Source organism: Physeter macrocephalus, chromosome 7 (genome assembly GCF_002837175.3).
Source record: "Physeter macrocephalus isolate SW-GA chromosome 7, ASM283717v5, whole genome shotgun sequence".
NCBI classification, from domain to species: Eukaryota; Metazoa; Chordata; class Mammalia; order Artiodactyla; family Physeteridae; genus Physeter; species Physeter macrocephalus.
This window is the reverse complement of record NC_041220.1, coordinates 28,930,105-28,952,311: the sequence shown is the minus strand read 5'-3', so window position 1 is coordinate 28,952,311 and position 22,207 is coordinate 28,930,105. Positions and strand designations below refer to the sequence as shown.

The 22,207-nt window shown below is 36.4% G+C and overlaps 1 protein-coding gene across 1 annotated transcript in view; it reads left to right on the top strand.

Moving 5' to 3' along the window:
- Positions 1–3,370: 3,370 nt before the first annotated feature.
- TTC29 (tetratricopeptide repeat domain 29) overlaps positions 3,371–22,207 on the top strand; it is a 264,216-nt gene continuing 245,379 nt past the window's right edge. Inside the window, exons 1-4 of the mRNA XM_024126651.1 lie at positions 3,371–3,467; positions 4,180–4,226; positions 9,806–9,903; positions 11,957–12,040. Coding sequence (XP_023982419.1) covers positions 9,812–9,903; positions 11,957–12,040 — 176 coding nt within the window. The 5' untranslated portion in view covers positions 3,371–3,467; positions 4,180–4,226; positions 9,806–9,811. The remainder of the gene's footprint in view (positions 3,468–4,179; positions 4,227–9,805; positions 9,904–11,956; positions 12,041–22,207) is intronic.

Below are 22,207 nucleotides of genomic sequence, written 5' to 3'. Positions count from 1 at the left end.
TTCCCACAGTCCAGCCATTAGTACCAACATTTATATTAGTTAGAATTCAATCCCAATGAACAGAGTTTTACGGTGCTGAAAATTTACTGTAAATTTAGCAAAAGCGATCTGAAAAATCAGGATTGGTAACTGGCAAGAATCAGTGCAGATTCTGAGGCTAAGGAAGCAGAAACCACAACAGTGGTTCCCTGGCATCATCTTGACAGAGGCCACTGCTAGTATGGAATAAATGCTAAACATTTTCAGGTTTTTTGTTGTGCTGTTCAAAATTCAACCTCCAGGTTGAGAGTCTGAAACTGGCCTTGCTTATGTCATATTCTTCTCTCTTGACCAGAGGAGAATAGGATACCTAAATCTGCCCCTCTGGACTGTGTCTAATGGGAAGCTGATATTTCCTTAAGATGTATTTTCAGAAATAGGAAATGGATGCAGAACAGCCAACCCACACACAAACAAACGGATTCATTCAGATTTTTAGAAAATTATTTTTGTTCATTTATCTATCACAAATTTAAGACAGGTAGTTTGTGACTTGGCTATTATGAGTGCAGCAAGGCCCCCCCTGTCATTTTTCACCATTTTCTATTTTTGTTCTATGTTTTCTCTTCCTCTATTTTCTGCCCTTTCATTTTTCCTTTGTCTTAATTTAGTATTGTTTGCCTGAGAAAGGTTCAGAGGATGACAAACAGCACATATATTCATTTCCCTTCCCTCCCAAGATTCCAGTGGAATAAAAATGTATAAGTCCTGAAACGAAGGAACATACTAATAATAGTGATAAAAATAGGGTAGGAGTTGTCAACGGATGAGGGATTTTCTAAACCGTCAGAAGACACAAAGTGGAAGGGAGCAGAGGGAAGGGTGAAACAGTAGAGAAAGCCACAGCTCTGAAGCAGCTGAGGATAATCTTCCAACAAAACCCTGGAGTCACTGCCCAGCACCTACAGGTAAAGAAGAGCAAGGGAAGGAGAAGGGGGGCTGAAAATAAGAGAAAAAAGAAAGTCTGAACATGATACAATTTAACTGCTCAACACCCTGTGTAACTCCCTCACCCCCAGACAGAGAGCAGGAAGGAGTACTTTAAGCCATAGCACTTTTATAAAGACTTTCAGTGAACTTTCAGGGGAGAGTTTAGGTTCTGGGTGGACATGTTGGTCCTCAGGGTTGACTCCTTGTTAGTCCGGCATAAAGGGTACAGCCTGAGAGCTTGTTCCCTAAGCTCTGATCCTAAAAGAAACTCAAGGAGATGTGGCTTGCCCACCTCATCCACAGCTATGAAAACTCTCACCCAAGGAGGAAACTTGGAGAAGAACAGTCCTATTCAGACAACAACAGAGGAAACTCACATCAGAAGTCTAGTCCTTCTCTCTTAACTATGAATTGACATCTGTAGCATTGATGCTGATTCCCCCATCGTCCCCTCTTTCTTATTTTCCATAGTTAAAGGATCTTGATTTTTAGCAAGTCATATGGCTACTCAAAATAAAGATCAAATTTTCCAACTGCTCTTGAAGCTAAAGGTGGCAATGTGATGAAGTTCTTGCCGATGAGACGTACCAAGAAATGATGTGTGCATCTTCCTGGACAGAGTATGCCATTATTCCCAGTTCTAGGTGGGGAAGGGAGAGGAAGTAATGAGAAGAATTATAAATGGAAGAATCAGCTCGAGGAACCCCTATCCGTTCTATTACTCATTCAATTAACTCAAAAAATATTTTTGAACGCACACTATATACTAACCCCTGTATCATTCCAGGGAATTCAGAGAAAAATAAGACAGTCTTTGCTTTCAAAGAGCTCACAATCTTTCACTGGAGATTTACTCGTTTAAACCAAGCACCATGCAGAGTAATACTCATAATAAAAGTAGGTCTAAGGGAAGGACTAGAGAGAGGGAGAGATTAACTCTGTTCAGTTAATTCTCTGTGTGTGTTGTAGAGTCCTCAAAGTTTTCATAAGGTCCAGAGTCTCTAGATAAAATTGCACCCAGAGCTAGCATCCTTTTGTTGTAGAAAACAACCTGTTTTCATTTTTGCCGTAAAACAGTTTGAGTCAGATTTTTCTGCCACTTGCAGACAATGTTCTCTAACTGAATTCCCTAGCTCTACGAAATCTTGTGCTAAGCAGAGGAGAAAGAGAATTAGCCAAAGAACTGCCAGTGAAAAAACAGCAAGCAGGAGGAATAAGTCCAAAGAGGCAGGAAGGAGCCTCCAAAAAGCCACGCTGGAAGAGTCTCATGTAGGAAGGAAGGTGCATGGAATTCACAGACCTTGAACCTGAAAAGGCAGGAAGGACTGGAACAGAATTCACACAGGTCACCGTGAAGCTGTGTTAAGGTGTTGCTAGAAACTGGGAAATGAGTCCATGAGAATAGAATGATCCTTACTGATGTGAGGGATCGCATGGAGCCCAGTCACAGATAGTCACGGTGATCAATTGAACGTATAGTGTAAACTTACTTGGTGGAAATAATTTAGTAATTTATTGCAGCAAATTAGATGTTGGAATGAAAGTGTGGTTATGGTTGTTATGCTTGCAGTCCAAATAGAATCGATTTATGGTTCGTAGAATGATTGGTGTGAGCAGTATTGCTGGCTTTCCTACAGTGCGTGACAGTAGCCAATGAATAAAACCTTGCCTTCCAGCATATCTATATTTGGGGGAGTAATAAACAACAAACCTCACTCTCTTGCCCCTCTATCTGTATGAGACAATGAGCTAGGAAGCTCACTTTCTTACATTTATATGTGAGAGGAGGGATGAAAGCATGGTGTGGGATTAACAGGCTGACATTAAGTGGGTGTAAATATAAAACCCTGAGTTTCAGGGGAAATTTAAAAAAATATATATATAAAGACAGGACGGAGGGGGAGTCTACTATGTAAGAGACCTCGGGTTTTTAGCTCACCACAACTCAAAACTGGATTCTCTTTCTGGAGACAGGATTGGGAAAGGTATTTGCATGGGGCTGCAAAAAGATGGTTCTGACCGCAACAGAGACTAAGGAAGGACTTATTCAGCTGGTTAAAGTGACTTCGGGTCTTGAGGGTCTTGATTCCCAACCTGAGCGTTTTCCATCAATCTGTGGACGACAGGGAAATGTTGCAAAATACTGAGGATTCGGTGCCGTGAAGGAAATGATTCAGGGCGGCAAATTCGAGGCTCTTCGGTTGCGTGAACTAATTTCTGAAAGAAGTCTAACTTCTGAGAACAGTCTGGCGGGAAAAGCCTGTTGGGTCTGGAGACCCCGCACAGTGCTCAGTAGGCTCCGCCCCCCGTGCCCGAAGAGCCAGGAAACTGCCCCAATCCCGAATCCCGGTTTAGCCTAACCCCGCCCCCGCCCGTCCCTCCCCGCCCCCTCCGTATCCCTGGAAACGCTCTCGCGTCCTCTCTCTGCGCCTGCTCTGCAGGGTGAGGGAACCACCGCGGGAGGAGAGGGCAGCGCCGGCGCCCAGCACCTGCCACCGGTGGGGGAGACAGGCGGAACGGAAAACCAGAGCTGTTCCCCAGGGCCAGTCCCTCGAGGTTCGTGACGAACTCTTAGGAAAGACGAGTCGTTCTTTCAGGCAGTCCTTCCCCTGACCCCGACAGACCTTCCTCCGTCAATCTAGGGACTCAAGCTTCCTGAGCCAAGGCCCTCACCATTTACTTCAAGAAATGCATAGAAGGAGGAGCACAGAAAGGCGCTCTTCTCGCCGCCCAGTTCACTCTGTGAGGGCAATGGAAAAAATAAACAGCAGTAGGAATAAATCAATTAGTCCTGTTTAGAACTGGATAGGCGCACAAGGGAACTGAGATGCCCTCGGTTTGGGTAGATAACACAGTCTGTCATAAGTTTGAGAGATCCCTAATGTCACATTTGTATAAGAATATATCAAAACACATACATATTTCAGATGTATTGGCATTTCATTGAATTAGTGATTAGTTTCTTCCATAGGAGCTATACTTTGGAATTTTTTGTATGGTTTGCATTTTTAATCATCGACATAATAAGTCATCTATCACAGCAGGATTTTTTTTTTAAGTTTATCTAACTGTATAGTAAGTACCTGGTTTTTGTTGTATGAATAAATCTTATTCCATTATTTGGAGCAGGAAGGGGGGTTATTCTTTTAACTAATTTTTAACTTTTTTCCTTCTCTCCTTTGCTGTTATTCTTTGCTTCCAAATTTTCAGGCTGAAGTCTGTAAGCCTGGAGAGGCCTTCAGCAGTAATCTCCAAATGTAAGTCAAATGAAACATGGCCTGCCTTCAAACACTTTTCCCACTTTAAATTTGATTTAACTGTCAATAAATGTTAGTTAGTAGGAAATGTGTGATTTCTATTTATTTAACAACCTAATAACCTACCATAGAATGCTAGATGTATCCAAAAATTATGATACAAGGGATAAACATTTACTGACTCTTTAAGCTATTTTATGTGATTTTTTTTACTCTTTTCAGGAGCAAATTATTGATATATCTTCTGTAGTTTTCTTTAAACTTTCATAGTAAAAGAGCTTATGGTGATAATATGAAAAGTTCCAATTCTTATCAATGATTTTGTTGGTGATAGTAAAATCATATTTATTTTGAGCTCTCTTGATGACACATGATACATTTGCTTGCTACGGTTTATTGGTTTTATTTCTCACCTTTCAGCTTTTACCCCAAAATGACTGAATTCTGGAGACAGTGGTCAGCCTCAGACATAGTTACTCCCAGGTAGCCTCTGCCTATACAACTCTAGGCCTCCCCCTCCTTTGTGTTTCCTGATAAGGATCTCTGGGGATCATGGGTAAGAGGGCTACTCTTTGAAGAATTTTACCTGGGGACCAGAAATTTAAACTCACCCCATGGGACACATTCAGCCTGATCCATCCCTCTCAAACCTTTCATCCTGTATTTCTCCATTCTCATTTGTTTTTGCATGTGAGGGCCAAACTTAGAGACTGTAACTGTGATACAGGAGCCAACCAGGAGATCAGAGAATCCACCAAATCTCTTCTGAATACCAAGAGTGGAAGGCTAAAGGCAGCCTTTTGATCTTTGTCTCAGCACCTGTGGTGGCCCGAGTAGACTGCCCATTTGGTAGCACTGGGGGAGCTGCCTCTCGGTCCCCTAACAGACTGCTTCACCCTAACCTCCTGGGGCTAACCTCATTTTGGTACCAGCCACAGTAGTACCTCTCATTATCCTCCCTTATGTACCTGAATCTGGACCATTCCCCTTCCTGCAGTAGCACCCACTCTATCATTTTGCCCTGACCACCCCCATTCAGAGTTGTGCCTTGAGGCTTGCCAGCAGGCCTTGCAATACTTACATTAAACTAAATTTAAGAGTAAAGGGGCTCCTGCTGCTAATGTTCTCAGATCAGAGAGGAGCAAAATGAAGGAACTGGCAGCTGAAACTTTAATGGTTGGAAACGTTGACTCTGATTTTGGAAAAAAAAAAATCGCAGTTGATCTGGGTGACAAAGAAGACGTTTTCCTCTCCACGTATATAACATTTGCATAACATTTCATTAGAGGCTTATATTTTCTAGGAAAAACAGCCTGACCCAAGTAAACATCAATAAGGATAAATTTTATGTCCCAACCTGGTAGGCCAGTTCTTGGGAGGCTTATACACACCTTGATGGGATATGTGAGATGGATCGGAGCTTCTGGGGTTTGATCCCTCTATCTGTGTACAAGTAGGTGGGTCTTCCTAGTTTGGGGAGAAATTACAAGTACTCTTTTCCCGTTTTGAAGTTCCTTGGGGAACCCTTCAAATGTCCCTGCAATTATGCAGAGATACCTCTGCCCAGTGCCCTTGGTGACCAAAGTGGGAGCTCTCAGAACAAAGTCTTAATTTGTCAGGGAAGGACCTGCGGGCTGAAGCCAGCACAGGCATTGTTTCTTTCCCTTTCCAAATCCCCTGGGGGCAGAGAGGTCTGGGTTAAGAACTGAGATGGCCCAGATTTGCCCCATATCCCTGGAGGACTCTAGAACGTAGAGTCTTCACAGCTTCTCTGAAATAGGCTTACAAGAGGTAGGTTTGGGGAGCCTTTGCCCTTCAAATCTGTACACAAGGTCTAATCCTATGTTAGTTTTAACTTCTTACCGCATGTTCTACATAATGTTGCTATTTAGTAAGTTCTGGTTATCCAATTAACTCAGAGTTGATATAACATGTGATCAGAAAAATAGATTTTTTTAAACACAAAAGAGTTAAGTCACTATATTAGGAAGTTATGGAGTATAATACATTATGTTTCTAATGTTTGTTTTGGAGGAGAGGACTAACATTTGCTGTTTAGACTGAGTGCTTTAAAGCTATAACTGTATAAAAATAAGTTGACCTTGTATTTCATGGATCATACCATGCACTGATAATCTGGGTAATATCAGGATTCTGTTATATCATGACACTGATCTACATTAGAATATTCTCTTTAATTATGTGAATAATTATTTTCAGGCTGGGGTAATCTTTTTTTCAGAAACAAAAAACTGCCTATTTCTACACTGAATTTCAAAAGATTTTCCCTCAAATCTCATTGCTTTCCACCCTCCGTCCCCCCATGGCTTTGTAGCACTAGAGGAATATCTTGTCTCTGCTCGCCACAGGTGGTGCTACCTCAGCTGTGACCATGTCTCTCCACCTCTACCATTCTCTGTCACCCAGATTTCACAGCAACCTCCAACTGGCCTCCGCTGCCTTACCTTCTGCCCCCTACAGTCTAAGTCCAAAAGAGAAGCCAGAGTAATCCTTTCAAGGTGTAACTCAGACCATGTCACTCCTGGGCTCAAAATCCTCCAAACAGAGTAAAAGTCACAATTTTTTACAGTAACATTCAAGACCCTATACCATCAGAACAGCGCCAGATTTCTCCTTAGTTTCTCTGACTTCATCTTTTTCTGCCCTTATTCATCCCTTGGCTACTGGTGAGCAGCCGATTTTCACAGTGGAAGAGATGCTATGTGACTTCCAAAGCCAGGCCCTAGAAGGGGATACAGCTTCCATCTGGCTTTTCTTTGGGTACTTGGCTTTGGAGCCCTGAGTTGCCACCTAAGAAGTCTGAGGCTGCCATGCTGAGAGGAAGCCCAAGCCGTGTGTTCTGACAGACAGCCCCAGTTGAGGTCCCAGCTAGTAGCATCAGCCACCAGTTACATGAGTGAAGACCTTACAGAAAATTCCTGTTTCCCACCACTGAGTTACCCCCATGCTTCTGAGTCTTCCCAGCAGAGGCCCCAGTCAAAATTGAGTAGGGAAAAGCCAACCATTCCCATTGTGCTTTCTCCTAATTCCTGACCCACATAAAGTATAAGACTTTTTTTTTACTTTGATTATTGTTTTAAACCACTACATTTTTTTTAGTTGAAGTGTAGTTGATTTACAATGTTTCAAGTATATAACAAAGTGATTCAATTATATATATATATGAATACATATATGTATATTCTTTTTCAAATTCTTTTCCAGTATAGGTTATTACAAGGTACTGAATATGGTTCCTTGTGCTCTACAGTAGATCCTATTGTTTATCTATTTTATATATAGTAGTGTGTATCTGTTAATCCCAAATTTCTAATTTATCCCTCCCCCTTTCCCCTTTGGTAACCATCAGTTTTTTTTACTGCATCTGTGAGTCTATTTCCATTTTGTAAATAAGGTCATTTGTATCATTTTTTTTAAGATTCCACATATAAGTAATATCATATTGATATTTGTCTTTGTCTGACTTACTTCACTTAGTATGATAATCTCTAGGTCCATCCGTGTTGCTGCAAATGGCATTATTTCATTCTTTTTATGGCTGAGTAATATTTCCACTGTGTGTGTGTGTGTGTGTGTGTGTGTGTGTGTGTGTTTCATATCTTCTTTATCCATTCATTGGTCGATGGGCATTTGGGTTGCTCCCATGTCTTGGCTATTGTAAATAGTGCTGCTGTGAACATGGGGGTGCATGTATCTTTTTGATTTAGAGTTTTCATCTTTTCCAGATATGTGCCCAGGAATGGGATTGCTGGATCATATGGTAACTCTATTTTTAGTTTTTTTTAAGGAAACTCCATACTGTTTTCCATAGTGGCTGCACCAATTTACATTCCTACCCACAGTGTAGGAGATTTCCTTTTTCTTAACACTCTCTCCAGCATTTATTACTTGCAGGCTTTTTGATGATGGCCATTCTGACTCATGTGAGGTGACACCTCATTGTAGTTTTGATTTGTATTTCTCTAATAATTAGTGATGTTGAGCATCTTTTCATGTGCCTGTTGGCCATCTGTATGTCTTCTTTGGAGAAATGTCTATTTAGGTCTCTGCCCATTTTTTGATTGGGTTGTTTGCTTTTTTGATATTGAGCTGTATAAGCTATTTGTACATTTTGGAAATTAATCCCCTGTTGGTCACATTGTTTGCAAATATTTTCTCTCATTTCATAGGTTGTCTTTTCATTTTGTTTATGGTTTCCTTTGCTGTGCAAAGTCTTTTAAGTTTAATTAGGTGCCATTTGTTTATCTTTGCTTTTGTTTCCATTACTCTGGGAGACAGATCCAAAAAAATATTGCTGCAATTTATGTCAAAGAATGTTCTGCCTATGTTTTCCTCTAGGAACTTTATATCCAGTCTTACATTTAGGTCTTTAATCCATTTTGAGTTTAATTTTGTATATGGTATTAGAGAATGTTCTAATTTCATTCTTTTACATGTAACTTTCCAGTTTTCCCAGCACCACTTATTGAAGAGATTGTCTTTTTTCCATTGGATAGTCTCGCGTCCTTCATCATAGATTTGTTGACCATAAGAGTGTGGATTTATTTCTGGGCTTTCTATCCTGTTCCATTGATCTTTGTGTCTGTTTTTGTGCTGGTACCATACTGTTTTGATTACTGTAGCTTTGTAGTATAGTGTGAAATCAGGGAGTGTGATTCCTCCAGCTCCATTCTTCTTTCTCAAGATTGTTTTGGCTATTTGGGGTCTTTTGTATTTCCATACAAATTCTCAAATTTTTTGTTCCAGTTTTGTGAAAAATGCCATTGGTAATTTGATAGGGATTGCATTGAATCTGTAGATCGCCATGGGTAGTATGGTCATTTTAACAATATTTATTCTTCCAATCCAAGAACATGGTGTATCTTTCCATCTGTTTGTATTGTCTTCAACTTCTTTCATCAGCATCTTATAGGTTTCAGAGTACAGGTCTTTTGCCTCCTTAGGTAGGTTTATTCCTAGGTATTTTATTCTTTTTGGTGCGATTAAACCACTACATTTTGAAGTGATTTGTACACTGTTGTAGCTATGTGCTCTCTCAGGGAAGCTGTCTCCTTGTTGAGAATTGTTCTTAGCATTTATCACTTCTAAGGGAAAGGCTTTATTTGTGAGTGAGAAAGTTTTTAGAAGACAGCAAAGTATGAAAAAATTTTAATTATTGATTGTAACAGGAGAGAAATGCATGAGCATTTGAAATCTATAGAGGTCCTAAAAAATCTTCACTTTTTAATTGCAACCAGCTCCACTGACAAAACCCATAACAAAGCTCCTAATTGTCTGAATCTTTAATGCATTTATCAGATCTTCTCCTTTTCCACTTTGTGATGGAGATGCAGCCAAGTAATAAATTGGCCAAAAGGCAGATAGTAGAAGAAAATAATGAGAGAAGCAACCTGCAGAATTCACTCTCTGAGCTTCATGCCTGAATAACAGAGCTATAGATCTACACACAGAGGCATTCTCAGCTCAGACAACTGACTGTGGATCTCTAATAATGTCTTAAAAGATTCTTTGAATGATTTATTCTTTAAAATACCATTTCTGGTTTTTTTCTTTGGTAGTCCAAAATGACCACCCTGCCCCCACTGCCCATGACACGCCCAAAGCTTACGGCCTTAGCCAGACAGAAGCTGCCATGTTCCCCCAGAACAATTCCAAGGTACGTGACCCTGGCTTTCATTTTTTATTCCTACAGAACGAATTTCTTGCAGTAAAAAATGTAAATAGCATATCTCAGAAAACAAAATTGTTTAAAAACAAAAGTATACTGTTATATTCAGAATATTCAAATTTGCTGTTTCAGAAGGATTGATGAACCTCATTCAAAGATTAAGAATATATTTATTTAGCAGGCTAGCACTCATTTGATCATTTTATTTTCTATTACCATTATATTGTGCTTCCTGTAAAGCTTTGGAAATACATTTCCTTTTTAAAATACGTGTGGAGAATTGAAAGCAGAAGCTTTAGGCATGAAAGATGTATGGCATCTAAACCACAAGGTCCCAAGCACTGATTTCTGTTTTGGAGGAAGGACGACACAGTCTTACTACCAGGGTAAGCTGGCAGGCACGATTGGGGTAAGCTGGCAGGCACGATTTAGCTCCTGAAATGATCCTGGGGCTTGAAAATGCATCATCGAACCACCACTGCCTGTGAATGTCTGCTGAGCTTATGGAGTTTTCAACTGCAGCCGAAAAACTGCAGGGCAGGAACTTGATGTATTTTATCATAATTATGAATATTAACTAAGATTGTGTTATTTAGAAATTTCCACTTATAGTTTTATTGATTTTTAGTAATGCACATATTATTTATCAATATAAACCTATATATAGGATAGGTGGATGTGGAGAAAAAACCATTTACTTAAGAATACAGAGTATTTTAATGTGTTGGTGTTTTATTTGTTTACACACTGAGGTTAGTATTCTTCCCTGCCTCTTTCCATTCAAGAAAATTAAAACCTATATATAGGTTTGATTTTTTTTATGCTTACCTTTCAATTCCTACAAGGCATAATGATCAAAGTATTATGAGACTACTTTGTTCTGAGAAGGACCATACCTCATTTTTGGTATTTCTGGCAAAGACCAAAGCCCCTGGACCAAAATAAATACATTCAGCTAAACTACCATCAAAGTTCTTTGGTAATAGAATTGAAAACTGTAGAAATTGTAAAGTAGAAGTGTAGAAAATTGTAATTTTATTTTCAAATAATGTGAAAAACAGAAAATTTTCAATAGATGCATAATTCCAGTATATACATTCTTATTTTCCATTTTCCTTGTGAATAATGTGAAATATTTACAAAATCTGAAATAGCTAGCTTCTTCTTCCTGTCTTTTGTAATAACTGAGATTACATTTTCTTTTTAACACGAGCAAAAACATAGCCCAGCCTCACATCCCCAGAATAAGAGAGATTTTAAAGAAAAAATTTTTTCTATTCATTTTATTGAAGAAAAACATTTTTATCATAACCATTTAAGGCAAAGCTTTGTATCAACATTCTCCATTAGCTTCTGAATAAAAAGGTATCTGTGTATCCCATACTCCTATTGTCATAAGATGTTCATAGTCTGCTTATTTTTAAAGGTGCCAGGTGTATGAAGATTGAACACACTACACGTGTAATATATTTCTCATTAAAGTCTTCTTTAAATCACTTTCACCTTGAACTTTTAATAATAATTTAAGTTTTATGTGTGATTTTAAAAACCACTCAAACAGCATGTCAGAGCAAAATTCTGTAATGTTTGCAACCAATAATTTTAACATATTTGTAGCAAATAAGTATTCTTAGTTCAAGATCCTGTGCCAAACAGAATCTGACTTCTGTAGCTGGAAAGTTTTATTGTGAGAGAACATGAGTAAAATGGAAGATCTTTGGAAGATGTAAAAGAGTAAAATGAAAGATAATACTTTGAGGAGAAAACCCCATTTACTTAAGAATGCAGAATATTTTAATGTGTTGGTGTTTTATTTGTTTACACACTGAGATTAGTATTCTTCCCTGCCTCTTTCCATTCAAGAAAATTAAAATTTTGAAATTATCAATGAACAACCTAACTCTATAGCTCTTGCAGAACATTTATTATCTATGATATTATCCCCAGAATATTTCTGTTCTTCTGGTGGCATTTTATATGTTTGGTAGCTTTTCAACTCGATTTAAGGCAGTGCTTTATTATTTCTTTCCATTTCATTTAGGTCTCAATTGATCAAAGAAAAAGACGACATAGATCATTATCTGGAGGTGAATTTCAAAGGATTGCCAAAAGAGGAGGTTGCTGCGTAAGTATATACCTCTTAAAGGTACTTTAATATAAAGTTTGTTTATTTTGTCTTGATTCTTTATTGAAATTTCAATTTTCCTGTGCAGTCCACTTTTTCATTGGAACATAGCATTTAAAAATTAAAGCTCATATTAAATAGTGATAAATCATGTCTATTGATCTTACACATATCAGTCTTTAATTTTATGACTTTCAAAATTCTCATATTTACCAAGATATTACACTATCATATTTGCAATATTTCAGTGAAGTCTGTGTCATTAATTGCTTAATAACTTCCATTTTAAGGTATATTGCCTCCATGGGGGAGAAAAAAACACTTTAAGAGAAGGATTCGTGTATCTTTTTTTCCTGGTGATTAAAAAAACAATCCCTTACTAATGTATATTCTCTCTCCCGTCAAGAACCCACAAAAAGAATTAATGGATCATAGATTATTGGTTAATTTAAAAAAATTCTAAATTGTCTGGATTTACTTTTTTAACGAACAAAGTAAACTTTGCCATTTTATGGCTAGTCAGAACCTAATTTATGATCTGAGTAAAAACAGTATAAAAATCCATGTAGGTTAGTGAGAAATAAATAGAAACCTAGAATAATAGGTAAACAGGTTTAATATTTCTTACCTATAGACTTGGTGACTGTGTTATCAGATTTTTATATGTAAGTATTGACAAATAGAAATCTTATATATGCACATGCATCTTATGGAATTCATTAAATGATTCAACTATTCAACTATTCAAAAATATTTTATACAATAAATGCTTTTAAAAGATTGTCTCTATTAATGTTGCCTAGTGCTATGGAATTCTACTGACAGGGTATTCCTATTGATGGTTTTGGTATAGGTTTTCACATAGTCTAAAATTCTAAGTCTCTTGATATATTTCATTAGCTAATTGTCAGTGTGCATATAGCATCGAAAAATGGAATAGTTCATTCTATCAGTAGCTACTTTATTTTATAGAGTGACAAAATTTATAGTAGCTATAATCACTGTCTTCCTTGGAGTTCTATTGACTGCCAAGTGTAATATCTGGGACCTTTGGTTTTTAACTGCTATTCTAATTGCTAATTCATTAGCTTTCCATGGTAGCCTGTTGGACAAAATTAAAGGTCAGTGTTGTCTGATGATACAATTCCTTCTTAAAAGAAAAATATATATGAGTGATATTTGCTTTCTGATTTAAATATAGTGATATCTAAATAGCTATAATTGGCTTAAGATTAGGAATTAAATTTGGAAGTAAACTTATGCTTCACATATTTTAACAAATTAGACATCTATATACTTAAAATCTGCTTTCAGTCTGCACTGAAGAAAACATTATTATAAGACAATGCAAAATAGGCTATGTTAATGAGTGCTCTGTTACAAATATTATTTTTTTTCACTAAGGATATTACCAAATTGATTTCAAATCCATATTATGCTACAGAACACAAGTAGCCCTGGGTAATTCTCAACCCTTACTGTTGAATTCTCCTTAAAGCTTCCTACACTTGAATACTTTTTTATATCAAAGCTCAAAGATAGTGGGTGCAAACCTTAGTAGGAAGGTAACTTGTACTTGGCTCACTATTATGCTCCTGATTGATATACATTGTAGACCTTGCCCCAAACAAATTGAATAGCATGTAAAGGAGAAAATTGATTTCAGCATCTCTCAGCAACACTCAGCAGGTGCCATGAGGAATTATGCATATTCCAAAGAATTTCTGTATAAAACTTTTTATCAGCCATTGAACTCTAAAAAGATAAATTGGTCAGCAAGCATTTATTAAGTGCCTACTTTATATCTAACAGTAGGTTTTTCACAGAGGGGAAAACAATGTTATTTTAGTATAAAGTACTTGGTCTTATCCTTGTCTCTATTTGAAATAATACAAGCAGGAAATAAATATGCAATGAATGAGTTGCATAATTATACTGTGAGGTGCAGCCTAGAGGTCTGGAAAAAATCAGAGAAAACTAAGATGTTGGATAAAACTTGCCAAAGAAGACAGATTTTGAATTTGACTCCCCTATCTGTTAGCATTACAAAATGATCAAACTGGTGTGTCACAGATCCTCAGTATACAAGAATATAAAGGGGAGAAATTGGTGAATCAAATTTCCAATCAGGCAATAGCAGTATCTAAGATATATACTCAAATTCCTCTCTAAACTGCCTTATTCTTCCCTAAGATGATAACAGAAGTATATACTTACATAATTCATGTATACTAGCTTTGATATCTTGTAATATGGATGTGTTCTTTGTCTAGTCCCAGAATAACACTTCATCATCTACTCCAAAACATACCAACCTACTAATACGTAAACTCACACTCTGTGTCCCTCCTATTGCAATGGGTGGAGAGTTCCTGTTCTTGTCTAAGGATGATGTCTCTACTTGTGCTCTGGATACCGTCCCCTCTTACTTGTTCCAAGACTTTCTCCACCAGTTAAATGTGTTTTCTTGCTATATCATCAGTTTCTCCTTTTCCATTGGAGCAATCTCACTAGCATTCGTATCTACTCTAGTATCTCCCTTGACTTCTTATCCTCCTCCAGTTTCTACCCCATTTTTCTGTACCTTTCGCAGTAACCAGAAGCATTGTCTCCATCTTTCCACATCCCATTCTTACCTCAATTGACTCTAAATAGGTTTCCAGACCCAGAACTCACTGAAATCTGTTTCCTGTGACTGATGTCCTCCATTTTTATCACATCTAATGGTCATGTTTCTGTCCTCATCTTGCTTGATGCCTTCACATTATTTGATAGAGATGAATAGTCTCTCCTTGAACATTCTGTACTTGTGGCTTCCAGGATGCCATGTTCTATGGTTTTCCTCCAAACTCTTCAACTATGCTGCCTTCAGTCTCCTTTGCTGGCTGCTTTTCTGTTTTCAAACTCTCAGTGGTGGATTGTTCTAGGGGTGGGTCTTTGACCCTCTACTCCAGCTACACTCTCTACCTGGATCTAGTCCTATAGCTTTAAATACAAGCAATACCTGATGGCTATCACATTTATAAATCCAGCCCTGACCTCTCCATTAAGCTTCAAATTTTTATATCCAACTGCCTCCTTGACATATTTACTTGGATTTTTAATACACATTCCAAGGCTAACATGGCCCCCCAATGGACTCTTGCTTTACCTCTGCTGCCCCTCACACTCCCCCCTCCTAATAGCCCTCCCCCAGTCTTCCCTCAGTTCAGTAAATGGTACCAAGGCAGCCTTGAGTTTCACCTTGCCTTCACCACCACTCTCCCATCTAATCCATCAGTATGTACTCTCAGATATAACTCCAAAACTTATCCTGTGTTCATCTATTCTCTTCATTGCATAGTCACCATCATCTCTTGCCAAGATCACTAGAAGAGTCTCCTACTTGCTCTTCTAATATCCCCTTGAATTCCACCACAATTCAGCCACCAGAATGACCTTTTAAAAATTAGATCATGGGGACACTCACCTGTTTAAAACCCTCCAAGAGCTTCCCATTGGTCTTATGATAAACTCTAAACTCTTCATCATGACCTAAAGCTGTGTGTGATTTGGGCTTTGCTGACCTCTCTGGCCTTTTCCCCCATTCTCCCTACCACGCACTCCTTTCAGTGTGGCCTTACTGATGACACTTCTTATCATGCAGGTGTCACCTTGAATGTGACCTCAGTCTGCTATTCCCTGACCCCATAATCAAGGAGCCCTCACCCCACCCACACTTATTCCCAGTCAAATCACCTGAGTATATTTCTGCAGTCAGCTGGTCCTCATCTTCTGTTGGGAGTTTGTACGTCAGCTGTGTCACCCCTAGTGGAATGGATGCTCCACAGGACAGGAACGTGTCTGTGCGTACGCCACTGTGTCCCCAGGGCTTAAACAGGGCCTGGCACTTGGGCGGAGCTCAATAACTTGCTGTTAAATGAAAAAATTAGTGAAGAATAAATGTCGGATTACTAACACCATGAAATAGGTATCCTGCTGTGAATATTTTTTGATTACAACATTTTTTAGTTCAGTGTTGTAGGTAGCTAGTTTAACTGTTGTATTGGGGAAGTTTAATTCCTCATAAGTGTTATATGTTTACAAGTAAGAGTATAAAATTTAAGTGAGTAATTGAGCAAGACAAGCTAAAGTAGTTGTTACTGGAATGGTCAAACCCAATTGATGGGGGATCATTTTACTTTGGAATGGGGTAAAATGGTTCAAAGGCAAAGGGCTTCTGAGTTTTTTATCAGACACATTTACAGAAGGAATTCTACTATGGTTTATTACTTTTTAAGTGACCAGATTATTACTGTGCCTAATAGGTATATTTTTTTCAAACGTATTGTACTAAAGTACAACATATTTGACACTGGTAATTTGACTTTCTTAGATAAGCTGTTGAATAGTCCATTAATAGTATTTAACTGATCTTTAACAACTAAAGAATGGCATGTTGTAGTTCTGTACTTTGTGCTTTTTTATTCTGTATTATATTATCAGAATGCATTATTTAAGTGATACTTAAAGTATCACTTATTATCATATCATAATTGCTTTGAGGAGCTAAGTAATAAAAGTATATTTATAGATTCAAATAAAATTTTCTGGGGGGCAGTTTTTACAGCTTTAGCTGTGTATATGAGGATACAAATAAGCAAAATTATCAAGGGACAGAGAATGTTAATCTGCTCAATATTATTTTCTGCTTCAGATATCAAGTTCTATTATACAGAAGAATAGATTTAGTTCAAAACTGTGTACATCTCTAAGATATTGCTTTCTTTCAGAATATCTTTCAGCGTCACCAATTTGTGTTTACTGAGCGTCACTTGGGCAGCACAGCCTTTCTCTCCTGCCTTTGAACTGTATTATACTTACTCAGTTAAAGTAAATTAGCATTTTGCCCATCTTGGGTTTTCATCTTGAAAATATTCCACAATTGTCTTCCAAAGGTGCTTTTACAAACTACAGATATACTTGTTATGAGCAAATTTAGCATTTGGATTTGCACCATGGTCAGGCACTCAAAGTATCTGTAACAAGGTGAAGATGTTTACTCAGGATATACTATTTCATGATAACATTATGGGAATTTAGGCCCCTTTAGGTGAGCTCTTCCTCTGCTTCATTCATCTTGTTTACTTTTGAATAATTTTGTGATATCATCTTGTTTTCTCTTCAAAACATTTTGCGTCTCTTTTAAAGTAATAAATTAAATTCCATGCAGAGGTTTGCCAGTTAAACTTTCTGAAGATGCCAATTGCTGAATAAATGGTTACTTGACTAACAGCAATAGGCAGGAGAGAGAATGAAAGGAAGATGACCCTGTTTCCTTCTAGGTAGCAAATTGGGTTTTAAGATCTTCTTCCTTATTCAAGAAAAAGAGACAGGATTTTGGTGTTCTGAAGTGGAGAGACAATTATTCCTTACTTTCTCCTGAATGTATAAAAAAAAGCAACAGCAGAGAATACATATGGGAACACAGGAGAGATTCCACTCCTTTTTATTTTTATTATTTACTTACTTATTTACATTTTGATACTGTCTTCCACAGCAGATCTCTAAGATGTGAAACTAGGAAAGAAAAGAATTTTTGACAATAAATTTTTTAAAAAGAATATTGATATCAATAAAGTTTACAATTTGGGTATTTAAAAAAATGCAGTTGAAAGGCACTTTTAAAAATTGTTTAATAAGTGCAAAAAGGATCTCAAATTTACACCAAAGCCAAGTCTAAATAAATACGAAAGGAGGAAAGACTTCAAATGTCAACGGAACACAGAAATGCCAATTTCTTAGGCATTTATGTCTTTATGTTCTTTAAAAGTTTGCTTTAACAGCTGCATAGCACAGGGAGATCAGCTCGGTGCTTTGTGACCACCTAGAGGGGTAGGATAGGGAAGGTGGGAGGGAGATGAAAGAGGGAAGGGTTATGGGGATATATGTAAACATATAGCTGATTCACTTTGTTATACAGCAGAAACTAACACAACATTGTAAAGCAATTATACTTTTTTATAAAGATGTTAAAAAAAAGTTTTCTTTAAAATATTATTTTCACATATGGTGTTTAAACTTATCAGCTCTAAATAGACCTAAAAAAAATCTTTGTAAGGGAAAAGCATAAGAATCATGACATTGCAGCTCTGGCTGTTAGGGGAGATGATTTCTTCCTCAGCTGGAAATTTGGCTTTGCTACTTAATACTTCTGTAATTTTTTGCAGGTTACCTGACTTTGCTAATCTTTGATTTCCACAGCTATTTGGAGACCATAATAATAATAGGACATTCTTGTGGAAGTTAAAAGAGATTCTCTGTATGAAACACATGTAGACAATTCTCACTTCAGCTATTATCATTAACTGTCATTGATCATTTTTCTTTGGCTTTTAAAAGTTATAATGTAAATATCCTAAATATTTTGCATTAACTTTGTCTTGATTTAGGTAGTAATATTAATTTATCATTTTTCTTTAAATATGTATAGTTACATATTTACTTTGTGCTAGGTATCATATTCATCATGTTTAGAAGGCAGAGTTTTTAGTGAGGTACATTTCAAACAGTAATGCTAACTAATGAAGGGAATTTTTTTAAAATTTCATCTTATAGTAAACTTTTCAGAAATTTTTTATGCTGTACTAAACAATATAATTTGCAGAGCCCACTGAGCTATTGCAAACAGTTTTTAAAAATGTCTATAAATTGCTTAAACTTATTGTTACTACCATAAGATTGCTTTAAGTATAAACCTACTGCTTTAGAAATGTGTAGAATATAGCCAGAGAATGTGACTTTTCCTACAATAGCTCATAAACACTGGAAGTGCATAATGGCACTCTATTTAGAAATCATTTGGGAAATTTAGTAATGAAGAACAAAGTGATAAAAAGGGATAAGTACCCAGGTACTACAGAGGTTGAATCAGTTAGAATTAAAAGTGGGGTGAACAATGACCAAGCCTCATCATGCATAATTCATGGGGCAAGATGATTTTACTATGTTGAGCTTTGTTTCTGATATTGTGTTCTGTCCATATTAAGAAAAGCTTGCATGGGAATATCCGAAATTAATTTGACTCTTTCCCATTCTCTGTTATGGTTAAAACATAATCCTCAAAATGTTGATATTGCTGCAATTCTATAAAAATCATCCCCCTAACTCATATCTATACCCTATTCTGTTTTCCATGTTAGAAAATGGAGATATTATAGTAAACAGTGTCATCTCAGTACTTAAAGCAAAATCAGATTATGGGCTAACAAGTACTCTTTTGCTTTCCTAGGGCTTGCAGTATCCTCAAGTTTCTTCCATGTTGTAGCATTTGTAACAATTTCCTTCCTTTTTAAGGATGAATAATATTCCATTGTATGTTTATATTTTGCTTATCCATTCATTTGTCAATGGACACTTGGGCTGCTTCAGTGTTTTACCTATTGTGAATAATGTTTCCTGTGAACACAGGTGTCTAAATATCTCTTTAAGACCCTGTTCTCAATTCATTTGAGTATATACCCAGGAGTGGAATTACTGAATAATTTGATAACTTTATTTAAAATTTTTTGAGAACCACCATTCTGCCACTACAATGGCTGTACCAGTTTTCATTCTCACCAACAATGCACATGGGTTCCAGTTGCTTCACATCTTCACCAACATTTATTATTTTCTGCTTTCATGCTAGTAGCCATCATAATGAGTGTGAGGGGTATCTCACTGAGATCTTGATTTACATTTCTCCAGTGATTAGTAATGTTGAGCATCTTTTCATGTGCTTATTGGTCCTTTGGATCTCTTCTTTGGAGAAATGTTTATTCAAGTACTTTCTGTTTTTGAATTGAGTTGTTTGTTTTTTATTATTAAGTTTTAGGAATACTTCTATATTCTGGATATTAATTTCTTATCAGATATGTGATTTGCAATTATTTTCTCCTATTCCATTGATTGCCTTTCACTCTGTTCTAGTATCCTTTGATGACAAATTTTTTTTAATTTCATGAAGTCTAACTTGTCTATTTTTTCTTGTGTTGCCTGTACTTTTGCTGTCATATCCAAGAAATCATTGCCAAATCCAATGTTGTAAAGCTTTTGCCCTATGATTTCTTCTAAGAGTTTTATACTTTTAGCTACTGTGTTTAGGTCTTTGATCCATTTTGAGTTAATTTATGTCTATAGTGTTAGGTAAGCTTCCAACTTCATTCTTTTGCATGTGGATATCTAGTTTTCCCATCATCATTTGTTGAAAAAAACTGTCCTTTCCCCTTTGAATAGTCTTAATACCCTTGTCAAAAATTGTTTGACCATATATGTGAAGATTTATTTCTGAGCTCTCTATTCTATTCCTTTGGTCTATATGTTTGTCTTTATGCCAGTACCATGCTGATTACTGTAAATGTGTAGTAAGTTTTGAAATCAGGAATTGTGAGTCCACCTTTTTTCTTTTTCAAGATTATTTTGGTTATTCAGGTCCCTTGAGATTACATATGAATTTTAGAATGAATTTTTCTACTTGTAAAAAAATTGTCATTGGTATTTTGATAGGAATTTCATTGAATCTGTAAATTGCTTTAGGTAGTATTGACAGCATAACAATATTAAATATTCTAATCCATGAACATAAGATGTCTTTTTATTTATTTATGTCTTCTTTAATTTCTTTCAGCAATGTTTTATAGTTTTCATTGCACAGGTCTTTTACCTCCTTGGTAAAGTTAATTCCTGAGTATTTTATTTTATTATTTTTGTTATTGTAAGTGGAATTGTTTTCTTAATTTCCTTTTCAGATTATTTATTCTTAGTGTATACATATACTACTGAATTTTGAATGTTGATCTTGTATCCAGAATTTGTTATTACTTTGCTGAATTTGTTTATTAGTTCGAATAGCTTTTTGTGGAATCTTTAGAGTTTTCGACATATAAAAATCACAACAGCTAGAAACAGATAATTTTACTTCTTCCTTTCCAGTTTGAATGCCTTTTATTTCTTTTTCTTTCCTAATTGCTCTAAGTACTGTGTTGAATAGAAGTGATGAAACTGGGCCTTTTTGCCTTGTGTCTAATCGTAGTGGAAAGCTTTCAGTCTTTCACTATTGAGTATGATGCTTACTGTGAGTTTCTCATATATGGGTTTTGTTATGTTGAGGCAGTTCCCTTCTATTCCTAATTTGTTGAGTATTTTATCATGAAAGGGTATTTAATTTTGTCAAATACTTTTTCTGCATTGAGATGATCATATGGTAATTTTTTCTTCATTCTGTTAATATGATGTATTACATTGATAAGTATTAGTATGTTGAACCATCCTTGCATTCCAATTGGCCATGATGTATAATCCTTTTAATATGCTGCTGAATTCATTTCACTAGTATTTTGTTGAATTAATGTTCATAAGAGATATTTGTCTGTAGTTCTCTTTTCTTGAGGTATTTTTTTCTGGCTTTGGTATCAGGGCAATGCTGGCCTAATAGAACGAAATAGGAAGTGTGTTCTCTCCCATTCAGTTTTTTGAAATGTTTGAGAAGAATTGATGTTAGTCCATTACATTTTTGGTAGAATGAATCAGTGAGGCCATCATCCAGGGCTTTTCTTTGTTAGGAGATTTTTGATTACTGACTCATTATCCTTACAAGTTATAGGTCAGTTCAGGCTTATTATTTCTTCATGATTCAGTCTTGGTAGGTTTTGTTTCTAGGAATTTGTCCATTTCATCTAGGTTATCCAATTTTTTACACAGGGTTGTTCACAATACTCTCTAATAATCCTTTTTATCTCTAAAATTGGTAGTAATGTTCCTACTTTCATTTCTTTCTTTTTTTTGGAATATAGTTGCTTTACAATGTTGTGCTAGTTTCTGCTGTACAGCAAAGCCTACTTTCATTTCTGATTGTAGTACTTTGAGTCTTCTCTGTTTTTTTCTTAGTTGATCTAGCTAAAGGTTTCTCAATTTTGTTGATCTTTTCAAAGAACCAACTTTTGTTTTCATTGAGTTCTTTTTCTATCCTCTATTTCATTTATCTCTGCCCTAATCTTTATTATTTTTTTTCTTCTGAAAGCTTTGGGTTTAGTTTGTTCTTTTCCTAATTCATTAAATTGTAAGGTTAGAATGTTGATTTGAGATCTTTTTGTTTTTAAATGTTTTTTAAAAGATCTTTCTTTTTTATAAATTTGAGCACTTATAGTT